Raw genomic sequence first — 11,391 nt, 5'->3', positions numbered from 1 at the left:
AAATGAAAAAATAGGGGGCGTAACAAGTAAAACAGAGGGTGTGATATAACAGATCCCATTTTATATGGAGACAAAAAAGACAAGGAGAAAAAGAGTAGACGTGTAATCCACACGACCCCTATTTATTTTTGCTTTTGGGTGACGAGGAAAGTCGTAGCCGCTACTTTCTGTGTGTACCGGGTAAACTTTCGAATATATATGATAGCCTGCAAACCTCATATACTATGTAAGCCATCCGAGTGTGACAGGATCAGAGTTTATAAGGCATAAACTCAGACCAAGAATATTCCACAAGATTTTGTTCTTGGAGAGGCTTAAACCTAAGTATTCTAGAATTTCATCCAAGTTTTAATCACTAAACTCAACCTTACGAGCAAACCCCATAATAAGGTGCATAATATTATTGATGAAAATGACATGGACCGACTTTCCAAAAAAAATATAAATGATAGATACCCATAGATACTCCTTGCAATTTCTAAAAATTTGGTCGTAGCCTATTCTACATTCTACGTATTACGTTAAATAACATGAAACAAGAACGTAAACGTGTCGCTAAATACATGTCGACGAAGGAAATAAAACCCGATTTAGTTAAATGTTTGTACAAAATACGGCAAAAGGTCACGTATAACATGTCACATGTGACATGTAACCTGATTAGTACGTCTAAAATTTGCTCTTGGAGTCGCATACGTCTAAACTCTAACATGAGTAACATCTCCCCTTTACTTCAATAGCTACCCAAACAAGTAAACGGACGCCGCGAATGGTACATGAATTGCTACATAACTAACTGATGTGAATTGAACAATACAGTCAGTGATTTTTCAGCGTAAATCACGGATAACTAACAGAATTAATGTGTCGTTTTCACGATAGAAAAAGAACAAAAATAGACATGAAGACGATACTCTTGGGAATTAGGGATCGATTGAGAGATTCTCGAGTTGTTGAATGCCTTGATTTGAAGCCTTCTTGAGTTCAAGAGCCCTTTTGTAAGGAGGGGCGATAGGAGGTTGTACAGGGTCCAAGCTTGCATAAGTCCCTCCGGAAACTTGAGGTAATGGATATGACCGATCTGAGTCATATCCGTTAAGATCTCCACAAGCCAAAAATGGAATGTATACCTTGTTCGGACCCTCTAACCAGCCACTGCGACAATCTATACATGAATGGAGCAAAGCATGAGCAACATTTAATGTAAACAAGGATACTCCAATAATAGGAATTAATAATACCGATGAATAGCTAAGAGGGTACAATGATTCGTTTGCTAAAATCATGATGTAATACGAGTGACGAAATTCCCCTAAATTCCACTTCCCGACAAAATAGCAGAAGTTGCTTCTCAACACGGCCTTTGTAAGAGAAACCCTGATGGGAAATCATTTCCCAGATTCATCACTAATAATGAACATTTGGCAATATTGTATGGTCGCGACTAACTTATACAAATAAATGATAACATATGGCAATATATACATGGACATAAAATTGTACAAGATTATTGTCTCAATGTATATGCACAAGATTCCGTTCAATGCTATGTCAAAGAAGCATAAAATTGCATAGACAAGGAAACGAATCACCCAAGTCATAAATGATAAATTTCTTTAAATGCGACTCAAAATATTTTCCACTTGGATGTGATACTATCACAGATCTTCCCAAGTTAAACGAAATATTTGTCTCTTAGCACACAGCCAATCAATCTAATTTTGCGACAAAATGATAGGACAACAAAAACAAGTATTTAGTCACTAGTAGCCATAGAAAGAGTGAAAATGCAAAACAACAATTTGGAATGGTTATCCGACATCATGACACAACTTGACTACATAGATAGTCAAAAGAGTTGAAGTTTTGGGCGAACTTGATAGATCTCATTCAATAAGCAGGATTAACCTAGAGCAGAACCGACTTCTCATTCAATCGATTTTAGGCAGGGACCTCTCAAATAATGCATGGTTAATTAGTTGGTTATCACATTGAACTTACTAATATACCACGACAATTAACTTACTCTAGAATATTCTCGAGGTGCAACATCTAGTATATTCTCTCTATACATGTATGTCATTAATCATCTCCAATATACATCATACGATTCATGCATGTACCACCCAAGTTCATGCATATCAACTAACATGTACCCGAATGCATTAGCTACTCCATTATTTAGGATTCAATGGATTCTCATGTTATGATCCCACATTGTGTATTTCTGGGTTCATGTGCCATACATTGAAACAGAGTGCGTGTGGGAACTGGGAAGGGTTTATACGTGTAGGCTACACGCTAATGTTAAAAAAATTTGGACGAAGGCATATGAATGGCTTCGAAAAATTTGAAACAGAACATGCTCACCCAAATCATCAGCTCCAGAGGGGCTCCCGACCTCCTTCAGGAGGCGATACAAATCTTTCTCACTGAACCCTTCAGGAGGAGAGTAATCCTCACAAACTGCAAATGCCTCTGAAAACAACCATTTGAAGAAAATGAAGCATGTCTTAAACAAAGTTAAACCGAATAATTAAATATTAGGAATTGCATATGTTCCTTACCAATACTAGAATTACGACTACTTTTAGGTTTTGCAAATGTCACCTTGGGGAAAAATAGTTTCAGCTGCAGCAAGAAGAAAAATAGAAGGGAAATCCCATGTCAGACTGATTACAAAATAATTCAACAAGAAACATTACAGTAAGCATAACATCGAAATAGTGACATTAACGCCTTGTTTAGACACAAAATTAGGAGGCAGAAGGGAAGGTAGATAAAAGGAAAGGGTGGGGGAACGGAGATAAGCTGTTTGCCTTCAAATATTTCAAAAGTCGAGAATTTTTTAATTTGTCTTGGAGGGGCGAAAAAGAATCCCACCATTTCCCTCCCCTACAACTTTAACCAAACAAAGGAATTCATAGCTTAATTTATTCCCACCTACAAATCCCTCCATCCAAACAAAGGGTCGAGAAGGAAAGGAAGAGAGTAATCTTGAAGATGGAACTCTAAAACCAATGTTACTTTTGGCAGCTAAAAAAATAACGCTTCTATTATGTTTACGAAATTTCACAGTAAACAAACAGGCCACAGTTGGCTCTTAAGCATGATCGATTAAAAAAAGATAAAACCCAGAAGCTCAACATGAAATTGTTAACAGAAAAGCATGGTGCAAATGACAAAGTCTCTAGTTCATAAAAACCCAGAAGCTCAGGTTCAAGTATTTGTGAGTGACAACTTAGTCACAAAACTTCAAAAAAAAACGGCTATTTACGCCTTATGGTAGCAAACAAAGAGCTAGCAATAGATCAGGAACCATCGGGCAGATAAAAATAGCAAGTCAATACAATTGTTTGAACGACGCATCCACATTTAGTGAAATACTTTAGCTGGCAAAGACTAAAACTAAGTTCAAAAGGGGTGGGAAACAAGTAAGAAAATGAGTTTGCGACAACCCATAATTTTGCAAATTAATCAAAAATGAAAATATGCAAATGTACAAATGTAACAAAACTCAAGGAATCAAGAACATATGTAAAAGAACTGCAGCTTGCATGGACCACCACGTGTAATACAAAATATTAAATCTTCAATTGTTTTTAGTATCCACCTGACAGTAGAGGAGACTTGTATCTTTGCCCCGGAATATCTTTGCTATAAATTTTCCTCCCTTCCTCAAGACATGAGTCACAATCGTCAATCCCTAGAAAACATGTTTTGCAGGAAGTGACTGTCATAGAGACGTATATTAAAACCAAATTAAAACATAACCATCAAATTTCAAAAGCATAATAAACATATACCATCTGTCCATACATGATCCGAGAGCCTCAAACATCAAAAATGAAATTAAACTGAAGATATTACAACAGGCCAACAATTCACATAGGCCATAAAAGTAGAATTATTTCTGAAAGATTGTCCCCATTAATCGTAAATTCATGAAGAAACACTTATTCAAAGATGGCTCAGGTAAATACGGCATAGAAAAATCAGACATTGTCAAGACAAATTTCCAGCCGTTGAAACTCACCGCCAGTATGAGCTGAGATTGAACAAACTCATCCATGTCATGGAGTCCAGTAACTGTCCATCAAGGAGATAAAAGAATAGGCATAAATGTTCAACAAAGTGGTGGTTTCAGACTTAATAGTAAGGGCCAAGGGGTTTCAAATTACAGTAATAGCATAATATTGGGTATTAGTGTGGAAGTACTGCAACAAATTATTTCAGCTGAAATGAGATTGCAATCTAACCATCAGGTGCACCATCACATACAACCAAGTCTGCTTTACATCCATCAAAATGTCTAATGACCTGAAGATAGCGCAAAATTAAATAAAAACGCAGATTATGATAAAGCACAAAAAGAAACATCTACTTCCAATATTGGGTCATCCACAAACAACCTCTTTATGTTGTGTACCAGGGTTAAGGCTGTGTACATCCGATTTGACATGCCCCATAATTTGCGGAAGCCTCTATAAGGTATTGGGGCAAGGTTATTGTATTTTGAACTTACCTCAACTTGTTTGACACCTGTCTATATGTGACTTACCTTCTCTACCGTTATAAGTAGGGGTGATATTGAGACAAGAGTAAAAACAACTCGCAAGCAACGCGAGACCAGCTCCGTCAAAGCTTGGCTCGGGCAACCAAGCTCGGCTCGGGTCCTTTATGAATCAAGCTAAGCAAGGCCAAGCTCGACTCGAAAAGCTCGCGAAAAGCTCGATATTTCTTTATTACTATAATTTGCTTTTTTACAATTTTCTTTAAACGAGCTTACTTTACATTTAATTTATAATAAAATAATCTAACAAAAAACTTAGTCTGGGTTTCAGTGGCATAGGGCATAGCCACTATGCCACTTTACGTATAATAATGGGGCCTTAAGATCCCAACTTAATAACATTTTATAACTAAATTATCAACATAATAAAGTGGAGGAGTTGGTTCTAACTTCTAACCTCATATTCCTAGCAAACGACTGGAGTTCAAACCCTACAAAAAGCATTTTTGGCTTGCCCTAAGTTACAACATTAGCCTAAAGCCTTAAGGCTCTCACGACTTGCGGTAAGGAAACGTCGGATGCACGCAGCCTTATCCACGTGATAGCAACACATAGAGGTTGTCTCTATATGATCCGAAGACAAAATGCACCAAAAATTGCATAAAATAACTGTCATTTAACAATTAAAGAAAGCGCAACAGCTGCAGTGGCTTATTTTGCTTTATTTTGTCATAATCTAGAACCAAAGAACGATGAGTTATTGCCTCCATTGGAAATGGAGATGCTTATGATCTCTCTACCAAAAATAATTAAACTGGATAAAAACTGCAAGAAAAAAGCACCACTGAGGTACAACATAATATGACAGCTTCATCATTACATGAGAAACTTAATGATTGTCAGAAAGTCGAGAAAGGAACTACCCCTTGGCACGATGTTGCAAAGCCTCCCCAGTAAGGTCACAACTCTGTCCTCTATTACTTAAAACAATATGTAAATCATATATCTAAGGATTGTACTTAGAAAAAACTATAAGCTGGAGCAAAGTTCAACCTACCACTTCCGCAGTTCGTGCGTTTGTTATGTCACCTTGCACTTGAATCACTCCTTCAATTGGAGCCATCGGCTGCAAATCAACAGCCACTATAAGAGGTGGTTCAGAATCCCTGCAGAGCAGTACACATACAAATCATAAGCTGTGGCATAGAAGGACATAGTCACTGCCTCTGCTGACTACTTGTTGCTTTTTATTTTTTGTATCAGCCTTCGACTGCAAATTATTCCTAAATATATAGTTAGACTACAATATAGTAACATTTATAATATATTATTTAAATTATTGTAATTTCTTAAAAGGTGATACTATATCACGAATGTGGTGTACTAACAGGTTAAACAAAGTCACGATCAAAGGCACGCATTGGAGATTTGGAGATAAAAACTTAGTCTGAAGCGGCCCAAGTCGAACCAAGGGGCTACAGGGCCGAAGCAACGAGGCGCAAGACGATGGCATGTGCCTTTTAGATGCGAGGCACACCATTTTTGGCAATTAATTTGTATTTTTCAAGTACAAATTTGGGCAACTATACCCTCTTTAAAGATTTTAAAGTTGGCCCAAATGTAAAGGAGTACAGGTTAGGAATACTGGGGACAAAACATGAAAACAAGGCATAATTGAAGATCTAGAATTAAACTATATGGCAAGTACGCAGTAATGAGCTCGTTAGCTGAACTTATCTAGAAGGCGAACCAAAAATGCACTCAGGCATTTTGCCTAGTGCCTCATCCAAGGCGTGCCTTAGGCTCATTCCAGCCACGCTTTTTAAAACCAGGGGTAAAAAGAGAGGTAACTTGGATAATAGGGAGTGAAACTTAATCATATTAGGACATCTGAAAGGTAGGGAACGTGTCATATTGCGTTCACTGAATCAAGATGTGAAAAGGTTTTAAAAATCTTGTTACATGCCTAGAGAAACAGTTCTCTTATCTGAAATTGCCACAGGCAATGAACAGCACAAACCAAAGTTTATGAAGCTCAAATGCTGACCTCGAACGGAAGGTTTTATGAGATCCATCTCACGGTCCCACGCAATACTTGAACTATTATCCTAGCAGGCTAGCACTCTTTTGGTAAAAAGGTCTGTCGCAATACATTTTGAACGAGCTTAGAATAATTCGCACAACTTCAGTATGAGCCTATTTGGAATTGAGCATTAAGCTGAAAGAGGAACACTTAGATTACCCTACGATGTTTAATGCATAATACTTTCTATTGAGCATTTCTTCTAGTGAAGTGGAGCTTGCCATTTGTTGTAGTGAGTTAGTGACACAAGTCTACCATCATCATAATTTCACAAGTCTTATAGTGAAACGACCTCATTCAACTGTTCTATTAAAAAAATCATTACTTTTATTTATTTAAAAGTAAGAGGTTAAAAAACTCATCAGACTAAAGGAATATTTTTGGCGAGTGGGCCTGAAATAGGAAAAGCTTTCAACATTGTCTAGATAGATAGATGATATTTTTAATTATCTAGCAATGAAAAGACTGTAGTCTTAACATAAACTCTTTCTATAAAAACCTAGCATTCCTTGACTCAACATTACGAAGATCTTTTCGATTGTTCACCGATCAACATATACACATTATGTGATAACCAAACATGTGAATAAACTGATGCTTAGGTAATCTCCCCATAGCCTTGAGTGTAAGAATTAACACGTCATACAAACACACGGAAACACGCCTCTATATCACAACCAAACCTAAATCATAAAACGAACCTAGAATCAGGTGAAAGCTTTGCTGGGAGATATAACTGTCGGCTCAAAACCTGCAAAATAAGATCCAATTCACAATACTTTTAGCACAAAGATATAATAGTCTTGTTGTACATAAGTACTGATCAATATAGCTCCAGGTTTGCACATCAGCACATCGATATAGCTTACGAAAAGAACACTTTCCCAATTGGTGATAATTGCTCCCCCCCGGCCTCCTCTTTCCACCCTAGACTACCACCACTAACCACTAATTTCCTCCTCTTTCTGCGCATTTTAAGCTCTGTTACTCCCCGATAATTGCTCCCATCCCAAGCGATCCCTAATTATTACCTAGAGAGGTGCATTTTCCAGTGCAATCGATAAATAGATTACGCGAAAATAACTAATACAAAGTTGAGCATATAGAATACTACCTGACTCCAACTACCAGGTGCTGCACAAAGATCCACCACCTTTCTAACCCCTGCAAATTACACCAACAACACCCAATTTCCCTAATGAATAATCAAACCAATAGCTTACGTTTATGAACCCTAATTTTCATTAAAGAGGCAACTTATTGATTATTATACCTTGAAAAATATTGAACTCCTCATCAATTTGAAGGAGTTTGAAGGCGCTTCGAGCCCGCCATCCTTCTTCCTTAGCTTTCCTGTAGTAGATATCCTGCAAAATAAAGAACACCCAAATTAAATAAAGATCAAAACTTGAACAAAAAAGCTTAAATCTTTAGCAACTGTTGGGATTAAGGAACGAACCCTTTTGTCCCTTGAAGCTTTACCCATCTGGGTTTATTGTTGATTAGAGAAGGATCAAATGTTGGGAAACTGAAATTAGTTAAACAATTGAAGTAATGGCAAGGAATTAGTAATTGGGTTCTTTGGGAATTTGAAAGTTTTGAAGTTTTGCCAAAACCCTAGTTAAACCCTTTTCAATTGGGGAAAATGATTTGGGATTTTAGGAGGTGTTTGAGAACTCGCAACGCAGAGACACTGGTCTGTGCGGGGTGGAAACGATGAGAGACAGTTTGTTGAGCCTCGGACTCAGCTCGGTTAAAGCGATTCTACGCTGAGTTTGACCAAATTCGAACCTAACCCAATTATAGCTTAATTAAATGATTCTACGCTCGAATTGAAAGCTTAATTAAGTTCATTTTTTAATTATAATTTTATCACACTACTTGTTTTTAGATTATATGCTATTTTGGTATCTATATTTATACGATAATCAATATTTTGTAATCCGTATATTATCTAATTTTATATATTTTTAGTTAGATTAGGTAGAAAAATGGAAAGTGATGACAAATGGGGCTCGATTCGAGCTTCAGTTGACCTCGCTCAAGCTTCAATTTTTGGGCTCGACGAGCTCCGAGCTGAATCTGAGCTCGAGCTCAAAATTCTAAGACGATCTCTAGCCCAACAAAGTTAAAATCGACCTGGTTACGTCCCTAGACTACAGGTTACTCTTGTTTTTGTAAAACAAACTAGTGTAGGTTTGGAGAGGGATTTTTTAGATATAAGCGGAAAGCAAAGATGGATTTTTGAGAGAAGAATTAAAATGGTGTGCATTTCTCTCATCGCAGTATACTTTGATCGTTGTGGCCCTCTCATTTCGCCTCGAACTCTTCCCTCCAACCTCTTTCCCAACCCCAACCGCAACCCCACCACCATCCAAACACTACAATGGTTCACCCCATCCACACATAATTGAGAGAAATGGAAGTGGATCATGCTTCGTGCCGGCCCACCGTGTCACAACCTCAAAATCGCACGGCATGGGCACGTGTAGATGGAAAATGTGTCATGCCGTCGAATTCTAAGAGTTAGCCTTGGCACGACCCAAGCACGTTGAGTTGTGTTGTGACGTGCTTGAGCCATTAAATGTCAGTCGAGTGTGTCCTAAATTTTTATTTTTATTTTTCTTTGTGAGTTATGACATGCTATCAGTAATGTAAAATATTAGAGAATGGAAAGTGTGTGGGCGTGGGTAAGCATATTTGGGACGTGCCAACCCAACACTTAGCAGGTTGAGAGTAGGACTATGGGGCGCGCTTGCCCACCAAGCAAACACTACTATCTTTTTTACATGTTATAGGAGAGTGCCAGTGGGGAAGCCCACTGTGCCAACCCATGGGCCGGACACATAACAGTCATGCCGTGTCGGGCCTAGGCACATACTTTTTATATAAACACTAGTATTGGTGCCCGGTTTCGCCCGGGTTACCTCTACTTACCATTAATTTTTTTTCATTAAATAAAATTACTTAAAGTTGCATAACCTATAAATTTATCATTAATATATTTTTCTATGACATATTCTAAAATTAAAATGAAATAAATTTTGAGACAAATTTACTACTCCCGCTATTAATATTTTACTCTTATTAATGAAATAATAGTAATAACATTTCACTACATGCTCGTAATCATTGTTACTTTCACTACTCCCGCCGTAATTATTGTTACTGTCACTACTGTCGCATTAATATTGATAATTTCACTACTCCCGCCGTAATTATTGTTACTTTCACTATTGCCGCATTAATATTGATTAATTCACTACTCCCGTTGTTGTTTCTACCACTTTCACTAATCTCGCTGATAATATTGTTACTTTTACTATTCAAATGACTGATTACTATCATATACCTATATCCAATGTTACTACAATTCTTTTCTTTACTGATGAAATTACTTTTACAATTTAGGCATGCGATTTTAAGAGGATTATATATTTATATAAATATATTACATATATGCATTAAATCAAATCGAAAGAATTGTCAATATTTTATATTATGAAATCTAACTTGAATTATTTATAACCTACTTATATTATATTTTTGTTTGATAAATAATTAACATCTCTATACATCTAATAAACTATAAAGTTTAATAAAATTGCATAGATTTTAAATTTAATATAGTTTTATGATGATAATAATTAATAAGATAAGTGTGCATGTTTATACTAAGTAATTATTTTATTTTAAGAAAATTGACCTTCTTCTAGTCTTTTATAAATATTTAGGAAAATAACCAAGCATCTTCTTTCTTTTGGTCTCCTTGAAATTGACCATCTTAATTAATTATTTTATTTTAAGAAAATTAACCATCTTAATTAATTATTTTATTTTAAGAAAATTGACCATGTTTTAGTCTCTTACAAATGTTTAGGAAAATTACCAAGCTTCATAATTTAGTTTTAACCCAAACTATATAATATTTGCATTGAGATCCCTTAATCAGGTCCATTACACGGTGCTAGTGATTTAAAACTATATAGTATAATTAATTTGTATAACTTTCTTTAATTACTTTGAAGTCCCTTGATTTTTGGATTTAATATATAGTATTGATTGCTCTTTGCGTGGCACACAGTTTATACCGTTTCATGTTAATTCCGTGTCATGTCAAAATGGGAAATATACTGGTCCAATGACCTACATGTCCACTTCCATCTGTACCGGCGCACTACAACCCCGTCGTGGGAGACCACCAGCATGACCAGTCGACCACCAAATAGGTTTTTCCACAATTTAGATCTTCTCCATTTCGTGTCCAACCTAGACACCTAGAATAAAATAATCGAAAATGTCAACAACCCATCACTCCGGCCTTTTTAACCTCTTTTTTCTGTGATTATTTTAGCATTTGCTGTCAAACTTTGGAATCAAATATAAAGTAAAAGCTCCGGAGAAAAAAAATGTAGATCTTTATCAGTCACTGATCATTGATTGATATAGTATATAGAAGTATTATACATAGATATGAAGGAGACCCTTTGTACTTTAGCTTTAGCAACATATATTCTTTTTGAATGTTTATTATTTTCATTGTTAGCTAGTCTCGCTTAAAACGGTATCTGTTTTAATGATAAAACAGATTCAAATGACAATTATTACCACCTTAATGACAATAAGACAATTTTTTTGCTATTACCTATTTAGACCCGTTTATCATTAAAATGGATATTACTGTCTTAAACAAAAATTTGCATTTTATTATATATATGTCGTTCTAGTTCTCTCATTGAGCTAGATATTAACTGTACATTCTTAAAATACAAAGGTAAACTAGCAGAGGCGAGGC

The 11,391-nt window shown here is 36.2% G+C and overlaps 1 protein-coding gene across 1 annotated transcript; it reads right to left on the bottom strand.

Moving 5' to 3' along the window:
* Positions 1–696: 696 nt before the first annotated feature.
* On the bottom strand, positions 697–8,326 carry LOC141606161 (tRNA (cytidine(32)/guanosine(34)-2'-O)-methyltransferase). Its single transcript, XM_074425187.1, has 11 exons — positions 8,056–8,326; positions 7,870–7,963; positions 7,711–7,760; positions 7,298–7,347; positions 5,571–5,679; positions 4,260–4,320; positions 4,037–4,089; positions 3,614–3,706; positions 2,568–2,631; positions 2,371–2,478; positions 697–1,165 (listed from the first exon to the last, which is right to left on the bottom strand). Exons 1-11 carry the CDS (start codon positions 8,080–8,082, stop codon positions 924–926), a joined length of 951 nt encoding a protein of 316 aa, XP_074281288.1. The 5' UTR covers positions 8,083–8,326; the 3' UTR covers positions 697–923.
* Positions 8,327–11,391: the final 3,065 nt, after the last annotated feature.

This window comes from Silene latifolia, chromosome 10 (assembly GCF_048544455.1).
Source record: "Silene latifolia isolate original U9 population chromosome 10, ASM4854445v1, whole genome shotgun sequence".
Lineage (NCBI taxonomy): Eukaryota > Viridiplantae > Streptophyta > Magnoliopsida > Caryophyllales > Caryophyllaceae > Silene > Silene latifolia.
Note: the sequence above shows the minus strand (reverse complement) of the source record. Positions and strands in the feature narration are given on the sequence as shown.